Source organism: Salmo trutta, chromosome 17, assembly GCF_901001165.1.
Source record: "Salmo trutta chromosome 17, fSalTru1.1, whole genome shotgun sequence".
Classification (NCBI taxonomy): Eukaryota; Metazoa; Chordata; class Actinopteri; order Salmoniformes; family Salmonidae; genus Salmo; species Salmo trutta.
The window spans coordinates 49,389,046-49,408,602 of NC_042973.1; the positions used below are offsets into that span (position 1 = coordinate 49,389,046).

The 19,557-nt window shown below is 43.6% G+C and overlaps 1 protein-coding gene across 2 annotated transcripts in view; it reads left to right on the forward strand.

Annotated features, from left to right (window-relative positions):
• Positions 1-14,933: 14,933 nt before the first annotated feature.
• The window catches only part of LOC115152340 (kinesin-like protein KIF21A), a 56,533-nt gene continuing 51,909 nt past the window's right edge, over positions 14,934-19,557 (forward strand). The window contains exon 1 of one of the 2 annotated variants that reach the window (XM_029697110.1): positions 14,934-15,388. In XM_029697110.1, the coding sequence (XP_029552970.1) occupies positions 15,345-15,388 (44 nt within the window). In that variant the 5' untranslated portion in view covers positions 14,934-15,344. The remainder of the gene's footprint in view (positions 15,389-19,557) is intronic. The other variant, XM_029697111.1, reaches the window with a different exon arrangement.

Here is a 19,557-nt window from a genome sequence, read left to right on the forward strand (position 1 = left end):
CACTTGTACAGGGCTACTAGTTCCATCCAGCCATGACGGGTTGTGCAGGAGGTGCGATCGAGACCGCCAGTGCGCCTCCACGGCCCGATACCTCCAGTACCAGCACCACGCATCAGGCTTCCAGTGCGTAATCCCAGTCCAACTCAGCCCGTTCCTGCTCCCCGCACTAGCCCTGAAGTGCGTGTCCCCAAACTGGCACAGCCAGTAACAGTACCGCACATCAGGCTTCCAGTGTGTCAGTCCAGTCCAGAGTATCCGGCGACAGTGTCCAGTCCAGAGTATCCGGCGACAGTGTCCAGTCCAGAGTATCCGGCGACAGTGTCCAGTCCAGAGTATCCGGCGACAGTGTCCAGTCCAGAGTATCCGGCGACAGTGTCCAGTCCAGACTATCCGGCGACAGTGCCCCGTCCAGACTATCCGGAAACAGTGCCCCGGCAGGACTATCCGGAAACAGTGCCCCGTCCAGAGTATCCGACGACAGTGCCCCGTCCAGAGTATCCGACGACAGTGCCCCGTCCAGAGTATCCGACAACAGTGCCCCGTCATGAGTATCCGGTAAGAGTGTTAAGTCCGGAACCGAGTGAGACGGCCTACAGTTCGGAACCAAGGGAGACGGCCCACTGTGCAGAACCGAGTGAGACGGCCCACAGTTCGGAGAGGGGTGAATGGGTCTACAGTCCGGAACCGAGTGAGTCTGCCTGCGATCCGGAACCGAGTGAGTCTGCCTGCGATCCGGAACTGTGTGAGTCTGCCTACAGTCTGGAGGGCAGTAGACCAGAACCTGAGCCACCTCCAGTATAGGTGGGTTGGGGAGGGGGGGTGTAGCACAAGTGCCGTCATTGACGGCAGCCACCCTCCCTTCAGTTTAGGGGATTTATGTTTGTTTTGGGGTCATTTGGTTTTTTTGTGTGAGGTGCATCCGGGGCCTGCACCTTTGGGGGGTGGTACTGTCATGTCCTGACCAGTAAATGGGGTTATTTGTTATTGTAGTTTGGTCAGGACGTGGCAGAGGGTATTTGTTTTATGTGGTTTGGGGTGGTGGTTTGTTTAGTAGGGTATTTGATTTATGTGTTCCGGGGATTTTGGGCACTGTTATGTTTGTGTATTTCTATGTTCTGTCTAGTCTTTTGTATTTCTATGTTTTGTTTATTGGGGTTGGACTCTCAATTGGAGGCAGGTGTTTTCTAGTTGCCTCTGATTGAGAGTCCTATATATAGGTGTGTGTTTGTTGAGTACTTTGTGGGAGATTGTTCTGTGTATAGCCTTGTGCCTTACCAGCCTGTGATTAGTTGTTGTGTTTTCTTTGTGTACGTGTTTGTTTTGGTTCTCCTTCTTGTCCGTTTATAATAAAGTAGATGAGTGCACATTTCCCCGCTGCATTTTGGTCTATATCCGATGACAACCGTTACAGTTGTAATATACTGTGGAATACTATAGCATACTGCAGTGTTATCCACAAAAAAAACACTGTATTAAATACTACATTAATGTCCGCAAAAAACACTACAGTCCGCGAAAACACTACACTTTTTAAAACTCTAGTAAAAACTACAGTTTCTTATTTGCATATACCCTGCCCATTTCTATCTCCCATTATGCAATTTGGGCCACCCATAAGTAAGAAACCTACATGCCAAGTATAGACTATATATTGTGTTTCCCATAGGTTATAGAAAACAGCAGAAGCTCTGAACAATCCATTCAAACCCCAGCTGAAAATGTGCTCTTTTAGAATTTCTTCAGCAGGTTTCCTGAAGGAGAAAGCATCCACCTCTATGTCAAAGGTAATAAAACAAAAACACTATAATAAATACTACAGTATTGTCTGCAAAAACACTACAGTATACTACAATAATTGTCAACAAACATGAGACCCCTTGACTTTTTCCACATTTTGTTACGTTACAGCCTTATTCTAAAATGGATTAAATAAATACAAATCCTAAGCAATATACACACACAATACCCCATAATGACAAAGCAAAAAAAGGTTTCTAGAAATGTTTGCAAATATATTAAAATAAAAACAGAAATACATTATTTTCATAAGTATTCAGATTCTTTGCTATGATACCCGAAATTGAGCTCAGGTGCATCCTGTTTCCATTGATCATCCTTGAGATGTTTCTACAACTTGATTGGAGTCCACCTGTGTTAAATGAAATTGATTGGACATGATTTGGAAAGGCACACACCTGTCTATATACTGTAAGAGCCCACAGTTGACAGTGCATGTCAGATCAAAAATCAAGACATGAGGTCGAGACAGGATTGTGTCGTGGCACAGATCTTGGGAAGGGTACCAAAAATGTCTGCAGCATTGAAGTCCCCAAGAACACAGTGGCCTCCATCATTCTCAAATGGAAGAAGTTTGGAACCACCAAGACTCAACCTAGAGCTGGCCGCCCGGTCAAACTGAACAACCAAGAACCTAATGGTCACTCTGACAGAGCTCTAGCGTTCCTCTGTGGAGATGGGAGAACCTTCCAGAAGGACAACTATCTCTGCAGCACTCCACCAATCAGGCCGTTATGGTAGAGTGGCCAGATGGAAGCCACTCCTCAGTAAAAGGAACATGACAGCCCGCTTGGAGTTTTCCAAAAGGCACCTAAAGACTCTCTGACCATGAGAAACAAGATTCTCTGGTCTGATGAAACCAAGATTGAACTCTTTGGCCTGAATGCCAAGCGTTACGTCTGGAGGAAACCTGGCACCATCCCTACGATGAAGCATGGTTGTGGCAGGATCATGATGTGGGGATGTTTTTCAGCGGACTGGGAGACTAGTCAGGATCGAGTCAAAGATGAACGGAGCAAAGTACAGAGAGATCCTTGATGAAAACCTGATCCAGAGCTCTCAGGACCTCAGACTGGGGCAAAGATTCACCTTCCAACAGGATAACAACCCTAAGCACACAGCCAAGACAATGCACAAGGGGCTTCGGGACAAGTCTCTGAATGTCCTTGAGTGGCCTAGCAAGAGCCCGGACTTGAACCTGATCGAACATCTCTTGAGAGACATGAAAATAGCTGTGCAGCAACGCTACCCATCCAACCTGACAGAGCTTGAGAGGATCTGCAGAGAAGAATGGGAGAAACTCCCCAAATACAGGTGTGCCAAGCTTGTAGCATCATACCGAAGAAGACTCGAGGCTGTAATCCCTGCCAAAGGTGCTTCAGCAAAGTACTGAGTAAAGGGTCTGAATACTTGTGTAAATGTCATATTTCATTTTTATAAATTAGCAAAAATTCCCCCCAAAATGTTTTGCTTTGTTATTATGGGGTATTGTGCGTAAATTAATGAGAAAAAAAACTATTTAATACATTTTTGAATAAGGCTGTAACCTAACAAAATGTGAAAAAAGTCAAGAGGTCTGAATACCAGCCTTTCAAAGCACTTCATGGCTACCGACGTGAGTGCCACTGGACGGTAATCATTTAGGCAGGTTACCTTCGCTTCCTTGGGTACAGGGACTATGGGGGTCTGCTTGAAACATGTAGGCATTACAGACTCGGTCAGGGAGAGGTTGAAAATGTTAGTGAAGACACTTGACAGTTGGTCTGCGCATGCTTTGAGTACACGTCCTGGTGATCCGTCTGGCACAGCGGCTTTGTGAATGTTGAACTGTTTAAAGGTTTTGTTCACATCGGCTACCGAGAGCGTTATCACAGAGTCATCCAGAACAGCTGGTGCTCTCGTGCATGCTTCAGTGTTGCTTGCCTTGAAGCGAGCATAAAAGGCATTTAGCTCATCTGGTAGGCTCGCGTCACTGGGCATCTAGCGTCTGGGTTTCCCTTTGCTAGTCCGTAATAGTTTTCAAGCCCTGCCACATCCGGCGAGTGTCAGAGCCAGTGTAGTAGGATTCGATCTCAATCCTGTATTGACGCTTTGCTTGTTTGATGGTTCATCTGAGGGCATAGTGGGATTTCTTATAAGCGTCCAGATTAGTCTCCCGCTCCTTGAAAGTGGCAGCTCTAGCCTTTATCCCGATGCGGATGTCGCCTGTAATCCATGGCTTCTGGTTGGGATATGTACGTACAGTCACTGTGGAGACGACGTCATCAATGCACTTATTGATGAAGCCGATGACTGAGGTGGTGTACTCCTCAATGCCTTTGGATGAATCCTGGAACATATTCCAGTCTGTTCTAGCAAAACAGTCCTGAAGTGTAGCCTCCGCGTCATTTGACCACTTCCATATTGAGCGAGTCACTGGTACTTCCTGCTTTAGTTTTTGCTTGTAAGCAGGAATCAGTAGGATAGAATAATGGCCAGATTTGCCAAATGGAGGGCGGGGGAGAGCTTTGTATGCATCTCTGTGTGTGGAGTAAAGGAAGTCTAGGATTTTTTTCTCTGGTTGCACATGTGACATGCTGGTAGAAATTAGGTAAAATGGATTTAAGTTTGCCTACATTAAAGTCCCAGGCCACTAGGAGCGTCGCTTCTGGGTGAGTATTTTCTTCTTTGCATATGGCCTTACAGAGTTGGTTGAGAGTGGTCGTAGTGCCAGCTTCGTTCTGTGGTGGTAAACAGATGGCTATGAATAATATAGATAGTGTGGTCTACAGGTTATCATAAGGTACTCTACCTCAGGAGAGCAATACCTCAAGACTTCTTTAATATTAGACATCGCGCACCAGCTGTTATTGACAAATAGACACACAACCGCACCCCTCATCTTACCAGAGGTAGCGTCTCTTATGCCGGTGCATGGAATATCCCGCTAGCTCTACATTGTCCATATCGTCGTTCAGGCACATCTCGGTGAAACATAAGATGTTACAGTTTTTGATGTCCCATTGGTAGGATAATCTTAATCGTAGGTCATCAATTTTATTTTCCAATGATTGCACGTTTGCAAGAAGAACGGATGGTAGTGGGAGTTTACTCACTCGCCTACTGATTTTCAGAAGGCTGCCTGATCTGCGGCCTGTTCCAGTGAAAGCAGGATATCGTTCTCGCTGGACTCGTTAAAGGAACATTTTCTTCCAGTCCGCGGTGAGTAATTTCTGTTCTGATGTCCAGAAGTTATTTTCGGTCATAAGAGATGTTAGCAGCAACATTATGTACACATTAAGTTAAAAAATAAGTTACACAAAACGCTAAAAACTTACAAAATAGCACAATTGGTTGTGGGAGCGTAAAACGTCAGCCATGTTCTTCGGCGTCATCCTCAGTGAGAAATACAGTAAATCTACCACATCCATCAATAGACTTACCTGCTGTACAATTAGTCAACCAGGAGATGGAGCTACTTGCCAACCTGAGGTACCTGAGAACTCTGAGAGAACCATAAACCGTACAGAGAACCATTTACCTCCCCAAAATGCAATGCTTCCATAGAATCCTTCTGCAGGATATTTGAAAAGTATGTAGGTGAGCTATTGAAAGACAAACAGAATAATCTTTGTAGAGATGAGAGAATGTCTCTTAAGGGCTAACAATCAGATCTCTGTCTATTGTCCCCAAAAAAAATTGACAAATGAGGAGGAATTAGTTTACAAAACAAATGTGACTATGTGAATGAATGTCGCTGACAACTATTTAGTTATATGTTTATTTGTATCCCCATGAGCTTTTACAGAAGCAGCAGCTACTCTTCCTGTGGTCCACAAAAAAAACACAAAACATGACAAGTAACAAAACACTCATACACTGATAGACAAAGGACAGTGACACACATTTAAAATACTACAATATACAAACAATAAAACTAAAAAGAATGTATGCGTTCGTTTGTGTGTGTCCCCTCATAGTCCCTGCCGTTCCATGAGATGTTGTTAATTCTGTTTAACTATCTAAAAAGGTGACTTCTATCATAAACTGAACTATGACCCTACCCTAGAATTCCAGCAGAACATCACATCCACGGTGGAAAGTTGTTTGGAAACAGAACAAATCAGTAAAAGAGAATGTGAATTTCTATATGTGAAATTTCCTAACATACCAAGTTATTATACAGCCGCTAAATTACACAAACAAGTGTCTCCTCCCCCAGGTAGACCCATTGTAGCAGCAATCAACTCTGTGACATCGAACATTTCCAAGTTTGTGGACCACCACATCAAACCGATGGTTAAAGAATCTCCCATCTTATGTCAAAGACACTAGTCACATGATCTCATTGATAGAGGGCATAGGTAGGATACAAGAGGGCACTCTGCTGGCCACTTTGATGAGGAGAGCTGGTACACTAACATCCCACACACTGGAGGCTTGCGGGCGCTGCAACACTTCCTCCAGCAGAGAGACCCTACCCTTGCTCCATCCAATGAATGTATCCTGCAACTCACTTAACCTCCAACTTACAGGGTGTGGCCATGGCTCCCTCTTTGCTCCTAACTACGCAAATCTGATTGCGGGACAATTTGAGGAAGCACTCATTTAGATGTTTGATTGGATTCAAGTACGGGCTCTGGAGACTTGTCCCGAAGCCACTTCTGCGTTGTCTTGGCTGTGTGCTTAGGGTCGTTATCCTGTTAGAAGGTGAACCAGTCTGAGATCCTGAGCGCTCTGGAGCAGGTTTTCATCAAGGATCTCTCTGTACTTTGCTCCGTTCATCCTTGCCTCGATCCTACATAGTCTCCCAGACCCAGCCGCCAAAAAACATCCCCAAAGCATGATGCTGCCACCACCATGCTTCACCATAGGGATGGTGCCAGGTTTCCTCCAGACGTGACACTTGGCATTCAGGCCAAAGAGTTCAATCTTGGTTTCATCAGACCAGAGAATCTTGTTTCTCATGGTCTAAAAGTCCTTTAGGTACCTTTTGGCAAACCCCAAGCGGGTTGTCATGTGTCTTTTACTGAGGAGTGGCTTCCGTCTGGCAACTCTACCCTAACGGCCTGATTGGTAGAGTGCTGCATGGTTGTCTTTCTGCAAGGTTCTCCCATCTCCACAGAGGAACTCTAGAGTTCTGTCAGAGTGACCATCGGGTTCTTGGTCACCTCCCTGACCAAGGCCCTTCTCCCCCGATTGCTGAGTTTGGCCATGCGGCCAGTTCTAGGAAGAGTCTTGGTGGTTCCAAACTTTTTACATTAAGAATCTGTGCATTGACACAATCCTGTCTCAAAGCTGTACGGACAATTCCTTCGACCTCATGGCTTGATTTTAGCTCTGACATGCACTGTCAACTGTGGGCTTTGTGCCTTTCAAAATCCTGTCAAATCAATTGAATTTACCATAGGTGGACTCCGATCAAGTTGTAGAAACATTTCTCAAAACCTATTTTCATTCTGTCTTTATGGGGTATTGTGTGTAGATTGCTGAGGATTTTTATTTATTGAATCAATTTTAGAATAAGGCTGTAATGTCACAAAATGTGGAAAAAGTCAAGGGGTCTGAATACTTTCCGAAGGCATTGTATATGTGAAAATAAACATACCAGAATGAACTGCAAAGCACACTGGGTAATAATTAATATTGGCCTTGTTCCAGACAGAGGTCAGAATAATACTCAGCATGCTTTGCAATTGATCATTTTTACAGATAATTTATATTTTGTTAATTTAGCAGACTTCTGATACCAATGCAGGGTGAAAGTGGGCCACAAAATTGTGAACCACGATAAAAAATAGTATAGAAAAAGTGTATTGTTACAAAATACATTGGAGTGTAGTTCAGCCCAGAGTAATACAAATTACAAAATACTCATCAGTAATTGAAATACATACCAAAAGTATGTGGACACCTGCTTGTCAAACATCTCATTCCAAAATCATGGGCATTAATATGGAGTTGGTCCCCCCTTTGCTGCTATAACAGCCCCTCTCTTCTGGGAAGGCTTTCCACTAGATGTTAGAACATTGCTGCGGGGACTGATGGTCAGGCACTGATATTGGCCGATTAGGCCTGGCTCGCAGTCGGTGTTCCAATTCATCCCAAAGGTGTTCGATGAGGTTGAGGTCAGGGCTCTGTGCATGCCAGTCAAGGTCTTCCACACTGATCTCGACAAACCAATTTGTATGCACCTCGTTTTGTGCGCAGGGGCATTGTCATGCTGAAACAGGAAAGGGCCTTGCCCAAACTGTTGCCACAAAGTTGGAAGCACAGAATTGTCTAGAATGTCATTGTATGCTGAAGCGTTAATATTGCCCTTCACTGGAACTAAGGGGCCTAGACCAAACCATGAAAAATAGCCCCAGACCATTATTCCTCATCCACCAAACTTTACAGTTGCCACTATGCATTGGGGCAGGTAGTGTTCTCCTGGCATCCGCCAAACCCAGAGTCGTCCGTCCAACTGCCAGATGGTGGAGCGTGATTCATCACTTCAGAGAACGCGTTTCCGCTTCTCCAGAGTCCAATGGTGGCGAGCTTTACACCACTCCAGTCAACACTTGGCAATGTGCATGATGACCTTAAGCTTGTGTACGACTGCTAGGCTATGTACATAGTGAGTGTTGAGTATTGCAACCGAGGACAGGCGATTTTTACACGCTACATGCTTCACCACTTGACGGTCTCGTTCTGCAAGCTTGTGTGGCCCACCACTTCGCGGCTGAGGCGTTGTGGCTCCTAGACATTTACACTTCACAATAACAGCACTCACAGTTGACCGGGGTTGCTCAAGCAGGGCAGAAATTTGACAAAATTCCATCCTAGCTGGAGGGGTGCTCTCATCTTATCTACGAACATAGACAGGGCTCTAACTCCCTTAGCTCCACAATGAAATAGGGTGGAGGCCAGGCGGCAGGCTGTTAGCCAGCCTGCCAGCTTAATGGAGTCTGCCACTAGCACAGTCTCAATCCCCATTGAGACCGTGTCTGGGCCTCGACCTAGGTTGGGCAAAACTAAACATGGCAGTGTTCGCCTTAGCAATCTCACTAGAATAAAGACCTCCTCCATTCCTACCATTATTGAAAGAGATCGTGATACCTCACATCTCAAAATAGGGCTACTTAATGTTAGATCCATCACTTCCAAGGCAGTTATAGTCAATGAACTAATCACTGATCATAATCTTGATGTGATTGGCCTGACTGAAACATGGCTTAACCCTGATGAATTTACTGTGTTAAATGAGGCCTCACCTCCTGACCATATCCCCCGCGCATCCCGCAAAGGCGGAGGTGTTGCTAACATTTACGATAGCAAATTTAAATTTACAAAAAAAGCTTCTAGTCATGAAATCTATGCAGCCTACTCAATAACTTTTTATAGCTACTGTTTACAGGCCTCCTGGGCCATATACAGCGTTCCTCACTGAGTTCCCTGAATTCCTATCGGACCTTTTAGTCATAGCAGATAATATTCAAATTTTTGGTGACTTTAATATTCTCATGGAAAAGTCCACAGACCCACTCCAAAAGGCTTTCGGAGCCATCATTGACTCAGAGGGTTTTGTCCAACATGTCTCCGGACCTACTCACTGCCACAGTCATACTCTGGACCTAGCTTTGTCCAATGGAATAAATGTTGTGAATCTTAATGTTTTTCCTCATAATCCTGGTCTATCGGACCACCATTTTATTACGTTTGCAATCGCAACAAATAATCTGCTCAGACCCCAACCAAGGATCATCAAAAGTCGTGCTATAAATTCTCAGACAACCCAAAGATTCCTTGATGCCCTTCCAGACTCCCTCTGCCTACCGAAGGACATCAGAGGACAAAAATCAGTTAACCACCTAACTGAGGAACTCAATTTAACCTTGCGCAATACCCTAGATGCAGTTGCACCCCTAAAAACTAAAAACATTTGTCATAAGAAACTAGCTCCCTGGTATACAGAAAATACCCAAGCTCTGAAGCAAGCTTCCAGAAAATTGGAACGGATATGGCACTACACCAAACTGGAAGTCTTCCGACTAGCTTGGAAAGACAGTACCGTGCAGTATCGAAGAGCCCTCACTGCTGCTCGATCGTCCTATTTTTCCAACCTAATTGAGGAAAATAAGAACAATCCAAAATGTATTTTTGATACTGTCGAAAAGCTAACTAAAAAGCAGCATTCCCCAAGAGAGGATGGCTTTCACTTCAGCAGTAATAAATTCATGAACTTCTTTGAGGAAAAGATCATGATCATTAGAAAGCAAATTATGGACTCCTCTTTAAATCTGCATATTCCTCCAAAGCTCTGTTGTCCTGAGTCTGCACAACTCTGCCAGGACCTAGGATCAAGGGAGACACTCAAGTTTTTTAGTACTATATCTCTTGACACAATGTTGAAAATAATCATGGCCTCTAAACCTTCAAGCTGCATACTGGACCCTATTCCAACTAAACTACTGAAAGAGCTGCTTCCTGTGCTTGGCCCTCCTATGTTGAACATAATAAACGGCTCTCTATCCACCGGATGTGTACCAAGCTCACTAAAAGTGGCAGTAATAAAGCCTCTCTTGAAGCAGCCAAACCTTGACACAGAAAATATTTTAAAAACTATCGGCCTATATCGAATCTTCCATTCCTCTCAAAAATGTTTGAAAAAGCTGTTGCGCAGCAACTCACTGCCTTCCTGAAGACAATGTATACGAAATTATTTAGTCTGGTTTTAGACCCCATCATAGCACTGAGACTGCACTTGTGAAGGTGGTAAATGACCTTTTAATGGCGTCAGACCAAGGCTCTGCATCTGTCCTCGTGCTCCTAGACCTTAGTGCTGCTTTTGATACCATCGATCACCCCATTCTTTTGGAGAGATTGGAAACCCAAATTGGTCTACACAGACAAGTTCTGGCCTGGTTTAGATCTTATCTGTCGGAAAGATATCAGTTTGTCTCTGTGAATGGTTTGTCCTCTGGCAAATCAATTGTACATTTCGGTGTTCCTCAAGGTTCCATTTTAGGACCACTATTGTTTTCAGTATATATTTTACCTCTTGGGGATGTCATTCGAAAACATAATGTTAACTTTCACTGCTATGCGGATGACACACAGCTGTTGTAATGGCTGTTGAAGGGAGTAGACCAAGGCGCAGCGTGGTTAGTGCTCATCTTGCTTGTATTTATTAAACAGAGAACACTATAAACAAAGAAACAAAAACAACAGCCCACAGTTCTGTCAGGTTAGACAACTAAACAGAAATTAACCACCCACAAACACAATGAAAAAAACCCTACTTAAATATGGTCTCTAATCAGAGGCAATGAGATTCAGCTGCCTCCAATTAGAGACCAACCCCAAACAATTCCAACATAGAAATAGATACCCTAGAATGAACATAGAAATAGAAGAACATAGAACATAACCCCTTTTACTGGTCAGGACGTGACAGCTGTACATTTCAATGAAACATGGTGAAGCCCCAAAATTGCCCTCGCTGGAAGCCTGTGTTTCAGACATGACGAAGTGGATTGCTGCAATTTTTCTACTTTTAAAATCGGACAAAACAGAGATGCTTGTTCTAGGTCCCAAGAAACAAAGAGTTCTGTTGAATCTGACAATTAATCTTGATGGTTGTACAGTCGTCTCAAATAAAACTGTGAAGGACCTCGACCTCTCTTTTGACAAACAAACATACCAAGATTGTTTCAAGGACAGCATTTTTCCATCTGCGTAACATTGCAAAGATCAGAAATTTTCTGTCAAAAATTAATGCAGAAAAATTAATCCATGCTTTTGTTACTTCTAGGTTAGACTACTGCAATGCTCTACTATCCGGCTAAATACGGCTGCTAGAATCCTGACTAGAACCCAAAAAATGTATCATATTACTCCAGTGCTAGCCTCCCTACACTGGCTTCCTGTTAAGGCAAGGGCTGATTTCAAGATTTTACTGCTAACCTACAAAGCATTACATGGGCTTGCTCCTACCTATCTTTCCGATTTGGTCCTGCCGTACATACCTACACGTACGCTACGGTCACAAGACGCAGGCCTCCTAATTGTCCCTAGAATTTCTAAGCAAGCAGCTGGAGGCAGGGCTTTCTCCTATAGAGCTAAATTTTTAATGGAGTGGTCTGCCTAACCATGTAAGTCTTTATTGAAGACTCATCTCTTCAGTAGGTCCTATGATTGAGTGTAGTCTGGCCCAGGAGTGTGAAGGTGAACGGAAAGGCACTGGAGCAACGAACCGCCCTTCCCTGCGGCTCAGTTCGTAGAGCATGGTGTGTGCAACACCAGGGTTGTGGGTTCGATTCCCATGGGGGGCCAGTACAAAAAAAAATGCATGAAATGAAAATGAAATGTATGTATTCACTACTGTAAGTCGCTCTGGATAAGAGCGTCTGCTAAATGACTAAAATGTAAAATGTAAATGTAAAATGTTTTCCAACTCCACAAATGTTGGTTGAAGCCCCGGGCAAAAACACCTGATTCAACATGATGATTATTTGACAGGTAGAATCAGGTGTGCGGTTCGGGGCCATAAGAAAAATATGTACTGAAAGACCAGAGGACCGGAGTTGGAGCATCACTTTAATTATGGAAAAAATTGTGGTGGAAACGCCTTTATGCAAAATGATTGATATAATTACCATCATATCGAAGTAAACTTGGAGTCACGCGGTGATATGTTGTGTGGTCCTCCCAAAACTACTCGGGAAAGCTACAGATGAACTTCACAGGGTGGTGAAAGTCCACAATGATGTGTGGTGCTCATTTCCAATAAATATCGAAATCCATAATAATCTCATCGTGTACAGTTGAAGTCGGAAGTTTACATACACTTAGGTTGGAGTCATTTACAACTCGTTTTTTAACCACTCCACAAATGTCTTGTTAATGAACTATAGTTTTGGCAAGTCGATTAGGACATCTACTTTGTGCATGACACAAAAGTCATTTTTCCAACAATTGTTTACAGACAGATTATTTCACTTATAATTCACTGCATCACAATTCCAATGGGTCAGAAGTTTACATTCACTAAGATGACTGTGCCTTTAAACATCATGGAAAATTCTAGAAAATGATGTCATGGCGTTAGAAGCTTCTGATAGGCTACTTGACATCATTTGAGTCAATTGGAGGTGTACCTGTGGATGTATTTCAAGGCCTACCTTCAACCTCTGTGCCTCTTTGCTTGACATCATGGGAAAATCAAATGAAATCAACCAAGATTTCAGTAAAAAATTGCAGACCTTAGTAAGCCTGGTTCATCCTTGGGAGCAATTTCCAAATGCCAGAAGGTACCACGTTCATCTGTACAAACAATAGTACGCAAGTATAAACACCATGGGACCACGCAGCCGTCATACCGCTCAGGAAGGAGACACATTTTGTCTCCTAGAGATGAACGTACTTTGGTGCGAAAAGTGCGAATCAATCCCAGAACAACAGCAAAGGACCTTGTGAAGATGCTGGAGGAAACCGGTGCAAAAGTATCTATATCCACAGTAAAACGAGTCCTAAATTGACATAACCTAAAGGGCCGCTCAGCAAGGAAGAAGCCACTGCTCCAAAACCACCATAAAAAGCCAGACTACGGTTTGCAACTGCACATGAGGACAAAGATCGTACTTTTTGGAGAAATGTCCTCTGGTCTGATGAAACAAAAATAGATCTGTTTGGCCATAATGGCTGTCGTTTTGTTTGGAGGAAAAATGGGGAGGCTTGCAAGCCGAAGAACACCATCCCAAACGTGAAGCATGGGGGTGGCAGCATCATGTTGTGGGGGTGCTTTGCTGCAGGACGGACTGGTGCAGTTCACAAAATAGCTGGCATCATGAGGCAGGAAAATTATGTGGATATATTGAAGCAACATCTCAAGACATCAGTCAGGAAGTTAATGCTTGGTCGCAAATGAGTCTTCCAAAGGGACAATGACCCCAAGCACACTTCCAAAGTTATGGCAAAATGGATTAAGGACAACAAACTCAAGGTATTGGAGTGGCCATCACAAAGCCCTGACCTCAATCCTATAGAAGGTTTGTGGGCAGAACTGAAAACGCGTGTGCTGCAAGGAGGCCTACAAACCTGACTCAGTTACACCAGCTCTGTCAGGAGGAATGGGCCAAAATTCACCGAACTTATTGTGGGAAGCTTGTGGAAGGCCACCCGAAACGTTTGACCAAAGTTAAACAATTTAAAGGCAATGCTACCAAATACTAATTGAGTGTATGTAAACTTCTGACCCACTGGGAATGTGATGAAAGAAATAAAAGTTGAAATAAATCACTCTCGCTATTATTATTCTGACAATTCACATTCCTAAAATTAAGTGGTGATCCTAACTGACCTAAGACAGGGAATTTTTACTTGGATTAAATGTCAGCAATTGTGAAAAACTGAGTTTAATTGCATTTGGCTAATGTGTATGTAAACTTCCGACTTCAACTGTGTCAAGTAATTCACCCACAGAAATGACTGAGTGTGGACTAAACAGGTGTGACCTGGAAAAACTTCCTGAACAGAGTGAGATGTAGGACATTCGTCAACTGCCTATGAGTTTAAGTCAAGTAAATCTCATGAAATCCTCAGAGGTACACCAAGGTAGCCGGAAGCATCTCATAGGCTACAATGAAATGAAAGGGCACTTATTCAAAGACTATAGAGTTGCAAATACATGGGGCCTATTACGTACCAACTGCTATTTTTCTCAACCACGTCATTGTGTGTAGCCTACGGTATAAGTGTGGGTTTTTTGGGGGGAAAACCATTTCTGTTCAAACCAAATGGTCAACTAAATGTTTTATATTTTATTATTTTATTAGTTTTTCGTAATTTTGGGGGAGGTTTTGATGATCTGACTGATAACAACCAGCATCATGGTCCTCATGGAAAACAGACTATTAATTTGTGAGGATGATATTCCAAGATTAGACCTGGCATGAAGTCACTCACTACATTTCTTCAAAATGTCGAAATTGGAATTGATCTCCATCCAACTAGATCTCACGGTTTCACCAATTTGACTTTTACCGATTCTGACGTTTATCCACGTTTCTTCAAAAGTCAAATTCTATTTCGATGTCAATTTTGAGTCATCTGGCTGCTTCGTGCGCATTGTGACGTCAACGGGCAACCTTCACAGACAGAGGCCGTCGAGGAAGGCGTGGTTTGGTGACGCATTGCGACTCTAGCAGAATCGGTGTGCGCGGGAGGCGTGTGTCCCTCTCCCATCCAAAGAGCCTGAAAGCAGACGAGCCGCAAAAGCGACTGGACTGAACGCAACAGCTTTGCCGCTCCAACAGAATGCCGCCAAAGAATGCATTCTAGCTGGAAATGCAAGGGGGCACCAAACAGGCGCAGTATTTTATTGAACATCTCTATTATGCTTATAATAATCTGAAATATGGCTGAGGTGAAGTCGAGGTGAGTTGCTCTGTTGCTCGCTCAGACAACTGGCTCTCCGGAGCTGCGCACTCATCTCCATCCAGTTTTGTCGGATGAAAATAAACGGATAGATAACCTACACTCGTTTTTGTTCTTCTATCAATCGATAACCACTCAACTGTGGAATCATGTCGATGGGACAGGACGAAAGCTCAGTCCGGGTGGCTTTGAGGTATGTCTTCAAGCCCTACATTTAATTGCTTTTCATTTGCATAGATGCAACTGTCGGCACAATTGCATAGATTCGTCACAGGCCTTGCATAATTGTTTTGCCACAGAGCCCAGTCTAGGCGCTTTATGATTTCATAGAAAGATTGTGATACATTTGTAACCAACAGGTCTATATTTTGATGTCAAATTTGTTGCCATATGATGTGATGGTCTTTGAGGACGCAGACTATAGGCTTATTCAAACCACTGCATCTATTGTGCATAGGACAATATGAATTTAGGAATTTGCAGTTGTTAGTTTACATAAACCACAATCTCAAGGCTATTGTGTCCCGTGTCGCAGAATTACTAAAGAAATGTGTTAGGCCCTACACTGTATCCATGCATGACGCAGCATCATCACACGCCCCCAAAAAGAAACTGCAGGGTGGCCAAATGGCAAGTGCCATCGTCCAAATTCCTCACACACCGGTCAAGTAATGGATGATACCATCCTTGTTTTGTAACGGCTGAACTGTTGGAAAGACAGATCTGGCATTTATAGCTCTTTGGCCCGGTGCCGAAGTCTCGGGCATCCTTTCAAAAAGAAGACAGTTGAGCGATAGTTGATCAATGAAAGGAGCTTTTAGTGACGGTCTTCAAGGAAGAGACAGCCAACCGTTTACTAGGCTAGAGAGCTCTGACTGTCTCTGTGAAATTGATTCTTTGTTTACAATGAAGAAAACATTGCAATGGCCTTGTTGAGCTCATAAGCCTACAGAAAGAGTGCAGTAAAGAATGCATTATGTTGTTCATACTTAAAGCTATAAAATGTGTAAATCATTGGATCCTAAAATCCTTTGTTAGTCCCCTAGACAGGCTTGTCTTTTTCACATAAAGACAGTTGAATGAATGAGTCATCACAAATCTGTGTTGTTGCTGAATAAGGGCCGCTCCCTACTAGGAGGACACATGCTGAGGTGGCACACTGACAGAAATATCTAGTGGCACAATGGGTCATTTGGCACAAATATAGTACCAGCCTCTCTTTCTCTTTGTGTTTGTCTGCCTCCGTCTCTCTCTCTCTCTTTATCTTTCTCTCTCTCTCACACACACACACACACACACACACACACACACACACACAAACACACACACACACACACACACACACACACACACACAAACACACACACACACACACACACACACACACACACACACACACACACACACACACTGTATTTAAGTGTGAATATTGTAAAGTTAGCCCTCTTGTTTAAATATGTTAATAATGGCTGACACATCCAGCTGACTGCTCTATGGTACTTTACAACCACGGTCTCCATAGTAACCAGCCAACAGAAATCACTGAGTCTTTTGACCCAGGCTCCATCATGTGTGTAGGTGCATGTGTACATATGACCCAGGCTCCATCATGTGTGTGTGTACAGTGCCTTGCAAAAGTATTCAAAAGTATTTGCTTGTTTCAAAAAATGCAAAAAGATTATTCACCCCTTTGCTACGACGCCCCTAAATAAGATCTGGAGCAACCAATTACCTTCAGAAGTCACATAATTAGTTAAATATAGTTCACCTGTCTGCAATCTAAGTGTCACATGATCTGTCACATAATCTCAGTATATATATATACACCTGTTCTGAAAGGCCCCAGAGTCTGCAACACCACTAAGCAAGGGGCACCACCAAGCAAGCGGCACCATGAAGACCAAGGAGCTCTCCAAACAGGTCAGGGACAAAGTTGTGGAGAAGTACAGATCAGGGTTGGGTTTAAAAAAAATATCAAAAACTTTGAACATCCCACGAAGCCTCATCAAATCCATTATTAAAAAATGGAAAGAATATGCCACCACAACAAACCTGCCAAGAGAGGGCCGCCCACCAAAACTCACGGACCAGGCAAGGAGGGCATTAATCAGAGATTGGAGTATCTGTCCATAGGACCTCTTTAAGCCGTACACTCATCAGAGCTGGGCTTTACGGAAGAGTGGCCATTGCTTAAAGAAAAAAATAAGCAAACACGTTTGGTGTTCGCCAAAAGGCATGTGGGAGACTCCCCAAACATATGGAAGCTTTTTGGCCATAAAGGAAAACGCTATGTCTGGCACAAACTCAACACCTCTCATCACCCCGAGAACACCATGGTGGTGCAGCATCATGCTGTGAGGATGTTTTTCATCGGCAGGGACTGGGAAACTGTTCAGAATTGAAGGAATGATGGATGGAGCTAAATATAGGGAAATTCTTGAGGGAAACCTGTTTCAGTCTTCCAGAGATTTGAGACTGGGACAGAGGTTCAGCTTCCAGCAGGACAATGACCCTAAGCATACTGCCAAAGCAACACTCGAGTGGTTTAAGGGGAAACATTTTAAATGTCTTGGAATGGCCTAGTCAAAGCCCAGACCTCAATCCAACGGAGTGTGACTTAAAGATTGCTGTACACCAGCAGGAACCCATCCAACTTGAAGGAGCTGGAGCAGTTTTGCCTTGAAGAATGGGCAAAAATCCCAGTTTCTAGATGTGCCAGACTTATAGAGACATATCCCAAAAGACTTGCAGCTGTAATTGCTGCAAAAGGTGGCTCTACAAAGTATTAACTTTGGGGGGTGAATAGTTATAGACGCTCAAGTTTTCATTTTTTTGGTCTAATTTCTTGTTTGTTTCACAATAAAAAACATTTTGCATCTTCAAAGTGGTAGGTATGTTGTGTAAATCAAATGATACAAACCCCCCAAAAATCTATTTTAATTCCAGGTTGTAAGGCAACAAAATAGGAAAAATGCCAAGGGGGGTGAATACTTTCGCAAGGCACTGTAGGTGCATGTGTACATATGACCCAGACTCCATCGTGTGTGTGTGTAGGTGCATGTGTACAAATGACCCAGGCTCCATTGTGTGTGTAGGCGCATGTGTACGTATGACCCAGGCTCCATTGTGTGTGTGTGTAGGTGCATGTGTACATATGAGTCCCCTATTATTGGCATTCTTTTTCTGTATTTTCAGATTTTTTTAAATTAAAGAAATACTAATAGAGGGATACAATGGAAAGATAGGAAGAGTCCCACCAAAATGGCAGTGGGACGGATTTAAACCCATGCCGACATGTGTATGCATTTCTGCTGGGAGGGCTGTGGCACTAAATGCTCAACATTAATTCACCTAAGACACATAATTATCCTATTTAACAAGACTTTGCCCTCCCTTGGTGCTGGCCAGAGGGTCCCTAACTAATAGTTCAATGTTATCTTCTCATTAGTAAAAAGCCCTACTGGGGGAATCCCATAGGCCAGGGGGCCTAAATAGGTGTACAGTGCACTTATTGCCTCCAGTTCACCACTATAGTCTAACCCTGTAGCTGCCTTCCTCAAGACTGCTTACATGCTGCTAACATACTCCCCTTGAATTGGGGTGAACCGACACATGTGCCTTCCAACTCGCGTGGCTAAGCCTATACACAGTATAAGCAAACTTTTACTTATGGAGTGTGTTTGTGATTATACAGAGTGTGTGTGCATGGTTTTGTGTGTGTGTGTGTGTGTATACATAAATAGGGAGCCAGGACACAGTTTTAATGGTTGTTCACACATCGTTGGAATGAGGGGAGGAGTTGAGGTGGAAAGGTACTTGTTGAACCTTCCAGATAATTCAGAGTGTGTGTGTTCTATTCATTTGTAAGACAGGTGTTGACTACCAGAATAACTGGCTTTCAGTTTACATTTTAGTCATTTAGCAGACACTCTTATCCAGAGCGACTTACAGTAGTTAATGCATACATTTCATTTCATGCATTTTTTTTGTTGTTGTACTGGCCACCCGTGGGAATTGAACCCACAACCCTGGCGTTGCACACACCATGCTGGCGTTGCAAACACCATGCTCTACCATCTGAGCCACAGGGAAGCCAGTGGATCCTTATTATCATGCAATTACTTCTCTATAGGCCTGTTCACACACACACCAAATAAGCATGACCTCTGATAACATCCACATCAATACCGATACTGATAACCGATGTTTACCATTTTCGTGGCCTTTTAAGCATTCTAGTACAGTTAACTATTTAACACACACACATGGACACAGCGGTGTAAGGCAGTGCATCTCAGTGCAAGAGGCGTCACTCCTCGTTCAAATCCAGGCTGTGTCACATCCGGCCGTGATTGGGAGTCC